The 16,434-nt window shown below is 45.7% G+C and overlaps 1 protein-coding gene across 7 annotated transcripts in view; it reads left to right on the top strand.

Annotated features, from left to right (window-relative positions):
- Positions 1 to 355: 355 nt before the first annotated feature.
- Positions 356 to 16,434, top strand: part of ANK2 (ankyrin 2) — a 239,340-nt gene continuing 223,261 nt past the window's right edge. For all 7 annotated transcript variants that reach the window (XM_054204194.1, XM_054204193.1, XM_054204189.1 and 4 more), the window contains exon 1: positions 356 to 459. In XM_054204194.1, the coding sequence (XP_054060169.1) occupies positions 379 to 459 (81 nt within the window). In that variant the 5' untranslated portion in view covers positions 356 to 378. The remainder of the gene's footprint in view (positions 460 to 16,434) is intronic.

Below are 16,434 nucleotides of genomic sequence, written 5' to 3'. Positions count from 1 at the left end.
CCAGGCCGGACCCCCCCAGCTCTCTCAGCCTGTCCTCCCAGCAGAGGGGCTCCAGCCCTCCCACCATCTCCGCGGCCTCCTCTGGCCCCGTGTCCTTGTGCTGTCGGTGGCCCCGGAGCTGGAGGCAGCACCGCAAGGGGGGGGTCTCCCCGAGGCCGAGCGGAGGGGCTCCACCCGGGAATCGATCGATCGATTGATTATCTCCGCGGTGATAACGGCGCCGGTGGCCGGTGTGTGGCGGGGCCCCGCTCCCCCGCCGCTGCCATGGTAACGCTGCTGGCCCCGCCCCCCGCCGGCCCCACCCTGGGCCGGGGCGGGGCCGGGCGCGCGCAGCCCGGTGCATGGCGCGGCCGGCAGCCGGCACAGCCGCTCGCCAGCATGAACGAGGAGGTAGCCCAGAAAAGCGACGGCGGGGAGAAGTGCAACGGCGGCAGTCAGAGGAGGAAGAGACCCAAGAAGGTGGGGCCGGCAACGCGGCGGGGCGCGGGCTCGGCGGAGCATCTCCCGCGCTCTCGGCATAACGCAAGGGCGGGGAGCCCCGGGGGGGTTTTGGGGCGTGAGGGGAGCCCCACGGTGCGGGGGGGGATGGCAGCAGATAAGGGGTGCACCCCATGGCCAGCCGGAGAAGGGGTTTTACTGCTGGGGGTGGCGGGGGGGGCTCGGTCCCCAGCCCCCTGGTCCCCCCCCAGCGAGCGATGGGGCTCTCCCCGTCTCTGCGTGGGAATTGATAAGTATTGCGATAACCCAGCCGCGCGGCTGAGCGAAGGGCTGTTTCTTTTCTGTTCGTTCTTTATTTTATTTTATTTTATTTTATTTCAATTATTTATTTATTTATTTATTTTCTTCAAGCAGCTGTCTCGTTTCGTTCAGCCGGAGTTGGCAGCGGGCGCCGCTCGGCGCGGGTTTTCCCCGCGCTCCCCTGGAGAAAAAGGGCAGTTTGTTTTGACAGAAGAAATATCCAGCCGGCACGTGATGGCGTGGACTCGATTTCTGCGCCTCTGCCCCGTTTTTCTCCAAGGGACGCGGATGCGGGTTTATAAACCTTGTAGTTGGCTTCTCTGGAGACGTTTCTCAGGTTGGGTTGTAAACGGTCATAAAAGGAGACAAGCCCTGCTGGCTTTTATACTGTCGGTGGTAATTTGGTGATGCTGACGAAAAATAATTGGGTAAAACGGTGGATTTGTCCAGCCACGCCCAGTTGCCAGGGCACTGTCCCTGTGCATCCAGTCGCTCTTTGATAAATGGCTAATTTGCGAGGTGTAGCGTTGCCCGCTGCCTCAACCCCCTGCTTAGGTAATTTCTTTTTAATGGCTTTGATTGTAGGCAGCTGTTTATTTCTGGTTTGGGTTTTTTTTTTTTTTTCCTCCTTTAAGAGGGAAGATGTCGGTGGGTCTGCATAGTTACGACATAAACTGGTTTACAGTTATCCCCCCCCCCCCCCCCTTCTTTAATCTTAATCGGTGTAACGTGAGTTACCCCCCTGAAATGCGTGGGACTACTTGGAGGGTGAGGAATTACTCCAATATGAGGAAGAATTTAATCCATACAAAGTATATTCACTGGTGAATTCGTCGGTCCCTCGTTTTGCATAGAATTTGCATTTTAACCGACGTTGTGTGTGAGCGAGACAAATTGCTACCAACGGAAATAATATATAGAGCTGCAAACGGACGCTTATTGAGGGACTTTTGGCAGGGTTTGGACCTGGTGAAGACAAGCTGTTTTGCAATAGGTGACGCTGTTAAAACCCCATTTTATCGCAGAGGGCAGGTTCTGTACGGATAACCATAAGGGCATGAGATAATCCAGCCTCAGCAAGAAATTGAACAAAAACATCCTCACCCCACCCCATTGTGCCTGGAATATTGCCTGGATCTCCACGCAGTGGGGGGATTTTATATAGCGTGTTGGCCTTCTATTTGAGCACGACCGAGCAGCGGAGGGAATATCTGCTTCGTCTTACCTCGGAATTTGAAAGGTTTATTTGTGTGGGTATGTAAATCCACACGAGGAAGCAAAAATCAAATGATCAGGTGCATACCCCGTGTTTTCATTTGACTGTTAGATAACCCGGGAAGCATATCGTACTAGGGGAGAGGTTTTGAAGATCTAAGGAATTGAAGGGGGTGTTTCCATCTCTTCTTTTTTATCCGTGTATACGTGGCTTCTTGTTTTGCCATCGTTTTCTAAGTCAAGTGGCCCAGAGCCTTTCCAGGTTGAAACCCGAGCGTATGCCACTGCTGCCAAATGAGCGCTTGGAAAGCGTCTCTTACGTTGGGTCTCCATCTTCTGAGTCTTCCAACAGCTGATGCGTCTTCGTTTTGCAAGAAACATAATAAATGTTGGGGTGTCTCTTTAAAGTTATCTTTTACAGCTAGAAAACACTAATCGGGCGTTTTCAATTGACAAACGTAAACCAAAAAAAATTCTTAAGCGCTCAGTTTGGATGCAATTGATGTTGGCGCCTCGGGTCTGATATTGGATTAGCTCTCCTGAAGCTTTACCCTTAGCGACTTCATGAAGAAATATAGCTCCAGGCTTTAATATTCCTTTTTAAATTCTAAGAGCGGTTTTCTTAAAACCTAAAAATAGGTAATTTTTTGGATGAGAAAGAGCCACCCTGGAATAGCCAAGGGTACGAGAATTCCAGGTTGAATTCCTCTGCGTTTTGACTAGGTAGGCACAATTTCTTTTGGGAACAGAGATGAAAGCGCCATGTGCGAGAGCTCCAAAATCAGAAGTAACGCAGCCTGTTTTCAGGTCCTGAACTACTTTTGCTTGAAGGAAGCTGCATTGCGCCATCCAACATGCCCTCTATCTGTTCTGTGGAAGTTGATCCCTTTTGTGTGGATGATTAAATATTAATTGAGCCAGATGAGTTTGATCTATGTATTGGGAGAGACAGAAGGGAACCTATCTCGGATACACAGGGTTCAGCTGGATCTTCTATGTTCCAGGAGGGTGTCCTAGCTAGGAAGCGATGTAGGGTTTTCTCTAATTATCAGCAGTTTTTGTGCACGCCTACTTTAAAACGAAAAGGCTTCAGTTTCACCCTGATACAGGATGGGCAAAACTGAAATTTTCACGAAATAGAGAAAACGACTACCTACCCAACCCCCAATTTAAGTCATTGTGGTCAGTTTTGTGGTTTTGTGCGTTCCGTTGAGTCAGCGGGCTGCCTTAATAGGTTTGTGAATGCGACGGTAGGGTTGCGTCCGGTCTTCCTGTGGTACTTCGCCTTCACGCGATAACCGGGATACGGTGAAATTTGTGTTCTGGGCAGGGGGGAAAAAAAGAAACATGCTAAAGTTCTGTGGTTTAGTGTCAGAGAGCATAAGATGCGTTGTGCCGGAGGCAGAAGCGGACAGAACGGCCTCGTTCTGTGCCTGGTGTAACCGCGTGGGAACCCAGCGAGAGCAGCGCTTGGTGTGCGTTGGTCTTCTTCTCTTGGTAGCCGATGCGCCGCCGGTGTTGAAGGAGCAGCATAGCAAGTGAATATGAATTTTTAATACATCAGTTGTTTGAGGCCGCCTCCTGTATTTTGCCAAGTGTGTTGTGAAGTGTCCAAGTACCAAATTCCTATAATTCCTCTCAAGGATGGGTTTTTTTCTTTCGCTGTAGAGTGTTTCAGATGAAAAACAACGACTGTTGCTCACGGTGTAGAAAATGAAGCGTGTTCCTGTATCTGGTACTAAAAGCACCGATGACAAAGGGGTTTCCAGAAACCTCAGGTTCTTACTCCACTGATCAGACAGCACACGCCGTTGATGGATCGATGCAAAAATAACCCATTTTAGCTTATCGCGGAATTCCACTCTTGTTACTTGTATTGGTCATTCTTTAAAGGAATGAGAAGCTTGGAGTCGGGCTCATATTATAAAAGACTTGGAGGAAGCTGTAGTGTTGATTTAAAGGAAGGTAAGTGAGACTTCTTTTCCTAAGCTAAGCATCGTCTCCTCTTTTAAGCGTATCTATGGGGAAAAAAAGAAATTGGACGTATTAGGTGAGGTACTTCAAGTGGAAGCTGTATATTTGCTAATGGAACTGTTACAGTGTACAAGCTAATGCTTTTAATTAACGTCGATTCCTCAAGACTGTTCATTCCATGCGTAAGGTAATTGAGAGCCATTTTGGAATACAAGTGCAATTTTGGTCACCTGTGTTCCAGAAGAAGAGTCCAACTGTTCCCAAAGCGTGTAAAGAGGGATCGCTGGAAGAGAGAGCCTGTCTTATGCGAAAACTGGAAGAGCTTGGCTTTAGTGTGCTAAAGGGGGGGAAAGGAAATGAGGCTCTTCAGCAGCTTTTTAACAGGTTTAATCACGTAAAGAACCAAATGAAACTGTATTATGAATGAGATGCCATTTCTCTAACGTGTCACTGGACTGGATTCAACTGAAGGACATCCCTCTCGCCTCCCAGGTTCTCTTGTGTTTTCACCTGTGTCACGGTGCCGTACTAATATTACACGACAGTTTAACCATAAATGTGGCTATTTAAGTCTTTTAAAATGTTTGTTTACCCTGGTTATTTCGCTCTTGGGCTACCAAATTTAGTGGAAAAATAAATGCCATCAGAAGAGAAATCTGAACCAGTGTCCGTCTCTCCCTACGACGAGTCTGGGGGCTACGATGAGTCTAAAAGGCTTTCTCACAAAGCCAAAGTGGTGGGTGTAAGTTAACCCGACGCATTGGTGTTTGGTGGTGTTAATTTTCCTAGTAATGTAGCTTCTGTGGCTCTGGAAGGTTTTATTCTTCCTTCAGGTGAGCTGGTTTTAGAGAACTGGAACTGCCTTGCTTTCAGTTGAGTTAATCCGATTTACGTGCAAGTAAACAAGCAGAGAAACTGCGCTAGAATTCGCTCTGGAAAGAAGGGAAGAGATGGAGAAAAAGGCAAACTGATTTTTAGGTCGTGGAGGTGAGACGCTGGTTTGTGAAGAGGCTGTTGAGGAGCAAACCAGACATGCTTTTATTCCTAAATGTCTGCGCTACGTTTCAACGTGGCTTGCGCTGTTGTAAAGCTGATGCAACTCCACCGATATTCTTGCATTATGGAGCTCAGGTTTTGCCTGTTCCCTTTGCTTTCTCTTCCTATCTCAAGGCTTCCAGCACACTTTGTGCCAGGTATTAAAACAAATGCTTTGATGTATTTTTTTTTTCTTTCTCCTCCTACCTTGCCTGTCTCCTCTAGCTTTAATTGTTTTGTGTAACGGTAAAAAAACCCAAAAATGTGTGTTCATACCGCTATGCTTTTGATGGTTGCATCAGTGCTTTTCTCACGGCAGCCCCACGGTGGTTGATGCTCTGGAGAAATAATTTCCATTTCCTTCCAGCGGTGAGGCAGGGAAACTAATGACGGGGCAATACAAGTGAACATCTGGACTCCGCAGCATTTTGTGTTGTCGTCGCGATTGTTTTTCTGGCGTAATAAAGGGTGTAAGACGGAGAGGGCACGCAATAGCGGCCACACTGGCTTTTCTAGGCCTTTATGTCCTGGTAGAACGGGATCACTTCACACATTATTGTGCCCCTTTCTATTGACGGCATGAGCAATGAGCAAGTCTTAGAATCGACACGACTACTTATAAGGTTACATTTATTCATTGTGGGCTTTAAAGTTAGTATATGTATTGCTTTTAAAAACACTTGTTTGTTTGTTTTAATAGAGGAATGGGAATCTACAGAGGGATGGAGCTATTTCAGTGTATTAGCAGTTTTCTCCAAGTGCTACATTTCACCGGTTAAATACCGTCAAGACAACACGGAGGAAATCACCTGGGTGAGAGCGGTGAATTTTATACGGCACCGGGTGTCGTGTTGAGCCTGCCTCCGCCTGCCGCGCGTTCTGGGCTCCCCACTTATCGTTGGCAGCTCTTGCTCATTTTCACCAATGTTTGGCAAATGTCAGTTGAGTCAGAGAAGTGAGTCCCTTTTTCCCCCGGCCGGCTTCCCTTTCTCCCAGCAGGATGCCCGGGGCTGTCGAGTATCGCATTTATTATATTACGTTTGCCCATCTTGCCGTCTTGTCAGGCGTTCTTGCAGGCCAGCGGTGACACGGGCTGCGCTGGGCTTTCTGGCAACCTGTCCCGGCTCTCTGGGGACATTGGGGTCCATGCCGGAGGCAGCCACGTGCTCTCCCTCTGCCTCTTATGGAAGAGCATCTGGAATAGCCTTTGGGAAGATGCTTACACAAGGTCTGGCTTATTCAGCTGCCTGGGGGAGGTATCGGCAGCCCCTCATGTCCTCTGCCCGTCCCCATCAGAGATGCCACCTTCTGTGTCCCTGCCTCTGCCGGGCATGCCGTGGTGATGCTCCAGATGGCATTTCTGCCCAGGAAATTTTTTTTTTTTTTCCACTCTACGAATTGAGACTTGACACGTGCAGCATGTAGATATTTAGGCTAGACGCTGGCAGCCCTGCAGCTCTGAAATGCAAGGAACAGAGGGAGGCCAAGAAAATAATAAGATGGCTCGGGGCTCTTACGTCCTCATTTATTTGCAGGAATTAATTATTTCAAAATCTTTCCTAGCTGCTTAAGTGGGTTGCTTTTGTCTTGGTGACAGAACTTGCTGAGCTGAAAGTTTGAACTTACTGTTATTATTCCTACACCGTGGAGGAATAATGCGGTATTTCCGTATTTCGTTTTCAGTGGAAACTTGCCGTACTCTTATTCAGCGTGATGGTAGTCATTTTGCATTTTCTCATTAATTTCCATTTGATTTCATTGTGCTCTGGCACCAAATACAGGAGGGAACAGGTTGGTTTTGTTTGTTTTTTTTTTTTAAAAGTAGACGGAAACGGCCCAATGTTTGAGGCTGCCTCAGAGTAGTTTCTAAAATGGCATCACAGAGGCAGTGAATCGCATGGGGTCGCTTTTTCGTAAACAATTCAGTGTTGAAAATACATGTAATGAATTTTCAAATTCATCTTTCTCTTTTGTAAGTGTGATTTTTTTTTCTTTTTTTTTTTTTTTTTTTGGGAGGGTGGAAATGAAGTTTTACGTCTTTGCCTTTGAAACAGAAAGGCAGCGTATCTTACAGACATCGCAAGTCAAACGTGCAGGCACTGATTTGTCGTCCCCAAACCTTCTTGAAATAAAAATGCTCCTTGAGCACACAGCAATTTAGGGAGTGAAGGTAGATGCCTGCCCGTTATTATCTTACCTTTTCTGTGGCTGTTTCCAGCTAGCCTGAGGTTGGGTTACGCGCGAGTAAACAATTTGTAATTGTATATTTATTTGTGTATTGTAATTGTATGTTTTTTTTCTCAGTTTAGCTCACACGCACACAAAAAGCTTGGTCCATGAATGAAGTGCTCTCTGGAAAATAGGATTGGCTCCTAAGGAAATGATCAAGTAAACAGCAGTAATTGCAGTTTGAAATGATTTTCTTGGTTAAACAGCATATAGTTTCTGCCACGGGCTAAGGATTTCAGAAGCGATTGGTTGCTTGTATTTGTTTTATCCAGTCTCGGGTGGCACGTGTTTATATTACGCTGAAGTACTGGATCTGAGCAAATGGAGTGTATGGATTTAAATTGGCGCTGGGAACGCACAGATTCCTGCAATAATTTGGCTTCCTGATCAATTAAATCTGCTAATTGTTCCACTACCAGGCTTTCTTTAGAAGGCGGTGTTTGAAGTATATGTCAACACAGTCGAGGTGGTGAAGAACATTGGTGAGAGTTTCGAAATACATAAACAAAACTGTGAATTGATGACAATATGAACAACTTACTCCCTTCTATAGAAGATAACGATTCTGAACCTTGTTTGTCTCTTACTGTATTAAAAATCGTGCCGCTTTCCTGTGACCAAAAGACTCTGCTAGTCCCTCTTTTTTTTTTCTTTTTTTTTTTAATGTTTTAAATATCTAATACATCTGGCAGCTTTCCGTGTCAGAGAGCAGATGTCAAAGTATAAATGTCAAGGAACAGTGGTGGCTATTCATCGTGCAAACCATTAGAAAGCTAATCTGACCCTCCTAGTTAGATCCGCGGCTGTGATGCGCTCAAAAAAAAAAAGGAATGAATAGGCACAAACATGGGGAGGCGCAGGCTGTGGGTTGTGTCTGTGTGTATTCGGGGAGGTGTGGCGGTGCTCCATCTCAGCCTGTTTGTGCGTGTTGCCCACCCCGGTGCGTGGCAACTGCGCGCAGCGGGTCGTGGCCGCTGCTGGATGTCGGCGTTGCGTTTGTGACAGCCGGCGGGGGCTGTGCCAGCATCCGTCCGCCGAGGGTCTGGGCTCTCGTTGCTGCGAACCTATGGAACGGAGCAGAGCCCGGGGGACAGCAGGAAACAGAAGGGCTGGAACGGGCGCGGATTTTCCCCAATCAATCTATGATTCATGCTCATTAGCTTTGAAACGCTGAAGAAAGGCGCTTTATGAGCTGGCATTTTCCATGTGCGCGTTAACCGCTTGACTCACGCCGAAGATGGAGTGGTGACTCCAGCATTCCCAAAAATGAGTGAGAGAGAAAGAGGTGGGAAATGCACTCTGCGCCTTCTCCAAAGGTCACTGCGCTCCCAAAGACTGGTGAGATCGTGGCCTCCCGCTCAGCCACTGGAACGACTGGTACCGTGTTATCTTGTGTGAAATGCAAGTTAAACGTTGAAGTTACACGTTTGCGTTAAAGTTGAGTTACATGTTTCCTTTGGTGCCCTTGAGAGGTGGGGAGGAAAGGTGTAAGTATGTACCTGTCGCTCCCCACCTGAAAGGCAAGCACGGCTTTTGTTGTTGCATTTATTCTTAATTGACTGCTGCTTACGGTGCAGAAGGTGTTTTCCAAGGAAGTCCTGGTGCTTTGCAGAGCTTGCCGTCTCTGTGATTGTGTTTGGAGGTGGAAGCGTGTGGGGGCTTATGGTTAATTATATTTGACGCTGTGTATTTGTACACGCCTCTCTCCCCCCGGGTCCTCGGCGTAACTGCTTTTCTCACAGCAACATCACCAACAGAAGCAGCGGGCGATGGCTTTCAATTGCAAACCAGCTGCCAGGAATTCATTAGGCACTAATGTATACTTTAAGATGCGAGATTGCTCCTTTGCAGCTTAAGCCCGGTTCGAAATCTAGTTGACAGCAATTAAGATGGTGACGTACAACGTGCGTTTCCTAGAAGTCATTGTTATAAACCGGTTGCTGCCTCCGAACCGTCTGGCTTATATTTGTACAGCACTTAGATGAATGGTATCCCGATCTTTCTAGTGAATGAACAAAACAAAACAAAAACCCTGCTGGAAATCTCTTCTGCGTGATGCAGCTTCGTCCAAATGGAGACCAGATACATTTAAATAAAAAAAGAAGAATCACTAAATAAAAGCAGTTAATACCATGAATAAAAGTCACCTTTTTAACTGATGTGGTTGACGTGACAAAAGATACGGTTACAAACCAGTGGAGTATGAGTTAGCGAAGCTTTATGTGTTGATGCCGGAGACCAGAGTTCATGGGTCGCTCACGTGGGTAAGTGAGGTTTGGACATTCGCTTACGTTGTCCCATCTGTCCTCTTGGGGAGGATTAATGTAACGATGAATTTTTATTTATTTCTTTATTTCATGAGGGAGTGAACAAATGGTTAACCTTTTGCTGGAGCTTTCTGGGGCGGGGGGGGAAATAGATGTAGTTGATCTCCCAAAAAGACAAGCCCTGATTAATACAGAGAGAAACGGAACGCTTCAGGCTGGGATAGTTCCCGGGCTCCGAAGCCTATGGCATTTGTAATCTTGTTTAGAAGTCGGTTCCGCAGCTGCTGTGGTTGGGGGTTGGTGTTTCTCTATTCCAAGACGGAGGCCGCGGTTGGACAAGGTGGTGTAAGATGGGGCCGCCACTGGTTGAATCGGGCTCAGCTTGTCCTGCTTGGGAACCAGAGTAAGAAACTGATGGGGGCCGGAGCTCCCTCCTCCCTTTGTGCAGGGGAGACAGGACGGGAAGGGATGGAAACCAGGAACCAGGAGGGGAGAGAAGGTGGAGCTGGTTCCTGTGTGACAGTTTCAGTGCTCAACGAGATCATCAGAGAGAAAATGCTGGATCTCTTTCACTATTATGTACTTACAAAAACCCCTTTATTGGAACAGTATGAAAAGCACATAATTATTTGGTGCTTTTTTTTTCTAAAATGTGATTTGTAGGCATACAAATGAAATGAGAGTGGGATTTACATTACTGTAATGCATGGCTCAACCAGCTGAGGAGATTGGGCTGCCGTTCCAATAACGGTGATATTAATATACAGTCATTTTCTCCAGTAGCATTTTTTATCATTGCAGCTAATATGCTTTATAAAATAAAAATGGTATTACTGCCTCGTGCTGCAGTCAGTTGTTTTGCACTGGTTTGCCCGGGGCAGCCTGAAGTGCAAGTGCCAGAGCAAGGGCTGAGAACCCCATCATCCCCAGTTCTCCAACCCGGTTCTCCCACCGAGAACCCAGCGGTCTTCGGTTCTCCCACCGAGAACCCAGCGGTCTTCGGTTCTCCCACCGAGAACCCAGCGGTCTTCGGTTCTCCCACCAGGTTCTTAACCGCAGCCAACAGGAGATTAAAATTCTGGACGCTGATCACAGGAAAACGTGTCAGAGCTACAAAACACCCGTAAGTCCCATCCTCCTCTAGCGCAAGCGTCCAATAGCACCACCCAGATCCCTTGACGTTAGTCCTGCAACGAGAGAACCTCATTGCCTTGCCTAAAGTGTAATCTCTGTGGTAAACGAAGCTGTTGCGAAAGATTCCGAGAGGGGGATGCTACAGGTTAGGGTTAGGCGGGTGCGGAAGGGACGAGCGGGGCTGCATTTGCAGAGTTGAGGTTCTGATGCAGAAGAACTGCAAAGAAAATTCCAGGTGTGGAAAAGCTTTACAAAGAATGGCAGGGATTGTTCGAGGGCAGTGGTACCCACTGGGATTGTAAGGGATGAAAAACTTCTCTTAAGCGAACGAGTTAGTATACCAGTAACTTTACTTACAAATGAGTAAATTCTTATTCTGGAGAGGATGCTGCCATTTAGGAATTTTGCTCGTATGCCAAAACTCACTCTACAGTCTTTGTTGTCAGAGCAGCAGACAGAGCGTAGGTTTCAGCGTGTTTCAAAAAAACTCTCAAGACCTTAGCAGGAAATGTCAAAATATGATCCCTTCCCGCTTTAAAATTTCTTTTTAAAACTATTGTTTCATTTTTTGGTCTCATGAGCACCAACTATAAATATAAATATTTGGGTACATATAAAAATATACACATACAATATTAATACACAACTATAAATAAATACAAGTATACTCACAGGTATTACTGAACAGAATTCTAAAATTCCATTTTAATTTTGTCTTAGAAAACGTTTCAGAACGGAGGTGAAGGAAGGACGCTTTCTTTACAGTGATCTCCTTCAGCATCTGTTAAAGTTGAGGTAAATCTTCAGGTTGGGCCACAGACTAGGTCCCAGTGGTGGCTTGAAGGCCTTTGTCCACTCCAACCCGGCAACGTGTCCCTCCATGTAGTGCTCAGCGATTTTTTTTTTTTTTTTCTTAAGTTGTTAAATGCCTTCAATGTATCTGTCTGCTCGAATAAAGGAATATTTCTTCAGCTGTTCTAAACGAAGAAATGTTTCTGTAGCCTCTGGGAATTTACTAACTGCGGAGGTTTCACAATTGGATTGCTGGCACGTAATATAATTTCAGCGTAACAAAATGGAGACTCGCAGAAGAAAAAATTACGGAAAGGTTTTTAGGAAGATAATATGAAATTCAAAGAGGAGCGCAACTCTTGGAAGAGAATTGCTTTTGTATCTAAAAAAAATATGTTTTTGTCAGTATCTCTTTGTTCTTCAGACATAATTTTGAAAATATGATTTATTGCCCCTTTTTCTTCATCTCTTCTCTTGATAATGTTAAAGAATGTGCCTAAAACCTGTGTCTCGCTTGGCTCAGCTGCCGGCCAGGTATTTAGTTCAGAATTTGTTCAAGCTTTTGACTTTGTTGCCGGTGGCTTTGTCACCCCTGAGAGCGGGCGGCAGAGCGGGCGGCAGGGGTCTGGGCATCGCCAGCCGTGCTGCCAAGGTGAAGGAGCAGCGGCTCCACCACCCACCTCTTCTCAGTCTTCCGTAGAAGAGGTTCCCTTCCCTCGCCTCGTCCACGGGCTTTTATAAGGTGACCTTTATAGATGCGACATCTCTGCTAATTTCCACGTATTTGATGCTATGTGTAGATGTGCGCGCTTTTATTCAGGTCATGACATTTTGTCACTTGTACAAAGCACACTAGGTGTGAAGAGTTCAGCATTCCTTCTAAGAAACATAGATCTAAGATTTAGAGGCTATGCTTAATGGTTCTTTAGTGATCTTGATATGTATAGAAACAGCAGTAAAACTATTAGCAATAAAACTATTAACAAGACGTAGGTGCTTTCCATTTTGCAATAGTTACATTAACAAGGGGGAGGTGCCAAAAAAACCCAACCCATGATGGCTCTTGTTACTTAAAGTTTCACTCAGTCTCTAAAATCGGGGATTGATCTGATATGATGCCGAGCACTTGCTTTCCCGCTGAGGATACGAAGTTGTGGATTGGTTTTCAAACCTATTTTGGGGGGAAGGGATTAATTGCCCCTCTCCCTCTTGGCACGTGTATGAACCGTTCGTAGAAAGCAATGAGCTTCCAGCAGGGAATGAGAGTTCTTGGGTTTCAGGGACATGAGCAAATGGGATATAAAAAAAAACCAACGTATGTGTGGCTTCCCTCACCACCTCATGGCTTCAGAGTTAAACTTCTATGCAGGACAAGTTGCAGAGCTCTCACAGCTGCTGGGGCAGGGCCTCCAGCTACAAATATTTTGAAGAAATATCTCTTATTATCCTAAACAGTTAGTGCACAAGGGACAGGAAAAAAGTCGCAGACTGTCACGGATGAGATCACCTCTTCTTCGCTGCCGCGCTGCCGCGGGGATAGCCCAGGAGTAGTTTTACATCTGTAACGTTTCTCGCTAATTATCAGAATTTATGTTGTGTTGTGATTATATGCTTAAAAGTATCTCATTTTGTTTTAGAATACAAAGAAGAAATCAAAACGCGATGTTCTGTGTAGTAAATTTTTAGAAGGCTTTAGCTCTGGGAACTCGAAGCTCTTGTTTCCTTCTGGCAGTTAGCGAGTTGAGAGGGAGCAGGAATCGCGTCTGAGTTGACGCCTGGGTTTGGAAATCGCAAATTCCCAGGACTCCAGACAGCCAAAAGAGATGTAGCTTCAAGGGTAGGAACCGTAGGTGTCTGGGCTGAACAACTGCCATGGAGATAGGAAGGAAAGGAGCAAGGTTTGCCACAGTAGAAATCAACATAAATAGAACTTCTTTGACCGGGAAAGTCCCGGACAGCTCTGTCTATAACCCCCTTGACACTATATATACAGGTAAAGCACTAAAATGTCTGTGCTTTTGTGTTTAGTCTTAATGTTTTTTGCTGAGTCTGGGTGGAACTCGCCATCTTGGCAGTAGGGACTTGGGTGAAGCAGGGCTGCTCCTGACTTGCGTTTGAAGCGAATCTGAGAGAGAAGGCTGAACCAGAAGACTGATGACTTCCCCAGAGTTTGATTTTTTTTTTTTTTTTTTTTTTTTTTGAAAATAATTTCATTTTGATGCTAGAAATAGGAACTTGCTGATGAAATCTGTAGAGCTGTGAGGGATGGATCCTGGGAAGAATGAATAGTGCTCACAAGATGTTATAGAAGAGGGATGAAAGGTACTAGTACAAAATGTCAGATCATGCAGTTGTGGCCTAGTAAAATTTTCTGCTACCGTCTTGGATCTTGATGTTTTAGAAGTCAAAGGCGAGGAGGACCTTAATGTAATAGTTGATTGTGGGATAAAAGACGAGCCACAAATTGGGTACGGCCATAAAAAGGCAGTTCTGTGATAATATGGAGTATAGTCTCTTCAGTAGAGATGGTGAGCGTCAATTTTGTACAAAACAGTGCTGACATCTGTAATAATATGCAGAATTTGGTAACCCAGACTTTACAAAGATGATCTCAAATTGGAACAGGGCAGAAAAGGCCATTGAGGAGACTTGGGAAAAGGAGCCTGTTTTGGAAGAGATGGAAATGTTGGCACAGACAGTAAACAGATATAAATTCTCTGTGATTAAATTTAGGCCTGAAGTTGCGCAGTTTGTAACCATTTGAATAATGAGCTTTCGGAAGAACTCTCTGCTGAGAGAGTAGGGACAAGTTGGTTCTCTGTTTTAGCGTGGTGTTAAATGTCTGGCTAGGAGCGTGTGATGTGTTGCTTGCGATATCAGGAGGTTGGGCCTGAGGGAAGACCTGTTGTACTTTTTGTTGTGGCTGTGCGCAGCCATAGTAGGCAATAGAGTGCTTTATTCTTTTTTTTTTTTTTTTTTTCCCCCCCCTCAGGTTTATCAGGAGACCTAGTTCATTTATGTCTGTAGAGTCTGGATAGCATCAAAAGGAAACCTCTTTTTAGATCAGCCACTCGAGATAAAGTCCTTAATCCTCCCCATAACCCAATACAGTTGAGGTCGTCTTCTTTTCCTACCTTTGCTGATGTTTTTGCTTGACAGGATATAATTGCCAGTAGTCTTTGTTTTGTTTTACTTTCCTCAGTCTCTCAGAAATCCTTCCCCGCTCTGAGGGTCAAAGTTGGCTGTACCTTTCCCCCCAGGGTTTTTTTATGTTGAGATACACTAGTAGCATTTGAAATAACGTTCCTATTGCACCGGTTGTTTTCTAGGCCTGACCACTCTCTAACGCTTAGTCCTGCTGCTCTTTGCAAAAAGCCCGTTCAGCTGTACTTTGCCGGAGAATTGCATTTCTGTCACAGGTTTGCAAAACCCGATCTTCACGGGCCTAAAGAGTCGTCCTGGTTGGGGGTGGAGCGGACCCACCTTCCTGTGGAGTGGTTTTGCTTCTTGGCCTTGAGCCTCTTCTAACTCGCTGAAGTTGACAGCGCGTTGTGTGGAAAACTGTTCGTTAAAAACCGTGTTCATCGTTAATGCTTGTGGAGAGGCCCTTGCTTATACTTATTGCCCCCTGAACCAGGGCCGACAGCCTGCCTTGTTTGCCCCATGGAGGGGTCGCACCTGTGGGGAGGTGGGGACAGGAGGGGTGACTCCGATCTGACCAAGGAGGTGTTCCATCCCGTCTGCCCCACGCTCAGTATAAAAGCTGAGGGGTCAAAGGGTCAGCTCTTTCTTCAATGGCTGATGTCTGAGGAGGACCCCGTCTGTTTGCCTTTCATCCTGATCCGTGCGTTCCTGAATCCTGATCTGGAATCCAGCTCCCGTCTGGGACTCCCTCATTGCCCAGCAATGACATCATCCTGGGAGCTCAATATGGTTTTGTATGTTGTATCTATTCCATTATTTCCTTTTTATTTCATTATTAATAGTTTACTGAAGTAGTTTAGTTCCTTCTGAACTCCTAAATCTCTTTATCTCTCTCCTTGGAGCGAGCGCTTGGGGCAACGTCTGTCGTCTCGTCCTTGGCCGACCCGGCCCAAACCGTGACCCGTTGCAAAAGGCCTCTTCAGACGTACTTTAACCGAGGTACTTGTATTTCTGTCACAGATTTGCAAAACCCAATCTCCACAGGCCTCAAATGTGAAGTTCCAATCACTGTAGTTGTGGAAAGTCTGTCTTTTTAAAATCTTTTTTAAATGATGTAGGCTGTCGCTCTTTCTATTGACTGCTTTACCTTGGATTTTGGTATGCAGGAGGGAAAAACTGAATAGAAATAGAAAACTGAATAGAAAAATGAAACGAAGACGCGTTCCTAAACCCCCGTAGCTGCTGTGTGGTGTCTGTCGCGATGCTGGTGGCCATCTCTTTCTTCTCTGTGCCTGCCGAGGCCGGGCCAACTCCAGAAAATCACCTCAGAAATCATTTCTATTGATCGCAAGTGCATGTTTTTCTACATTTGGTGTTACGTTTCGAGTGGCCGTTTGGACTCACGGTATTCGGAATAATGCTGCTTGCTATTTCCCAAAGTCCCTTTCTCCTTCTCTCGAGAAGAAGTGGCTGTGTCTGGGGCAGGTCTCGAGTTTCAGCTCCTCCATAACGAGCGATATAATTTCAATCTTAATTAAGTCAGGTGGTGTTTTATTTGACGATGTGCCAAACAGGGCAAATAGCGTTTGAATTAATTTGGACTGCCTCTTTAAAAAATAGGAAGGCTGTAAAACAGCGTGATATTTTATTTCTTTTAGTATTTAACGAGTAGACGCTTTGAAATGTATTTAATTCTCTCTCGGGGTCGCTAGTTTTCCATATTTCTCTGTTCCAGCTAGCAAGATGTTATTGTTCAGAGTCAGTTAGGCATGACTTTTCAGCTTCTTATCATCTACTCTGTGTTTGCATTTGTGTATTAATTTGAAACCCTATACATATTTAATTCTCATGCGTTACATTGGAAAAAGAAAAGGCAATTCGTATTTAAAAGCCCTAAGAGAGTTTG

The sequence above is a fragment of the Rissa tridactyla genome, chromosome 5 (assembly GCF_028500815.1).
Source record: "Rissa tridactyla isolate bRisTri1 chromosome 5, bRisTri1.patW.cur.20221130, whole genome shotgun sequence".
NCBI lineage: Eukaryota > Metazoa > Chordata > Aves > Charadriiformes > Laridae > Rissa > Rissa tridactyla.
Note: the sequence above shows the minus strand (reverse complement) of the source record. Positions and strands in the feature narration are given on the sequence as shown.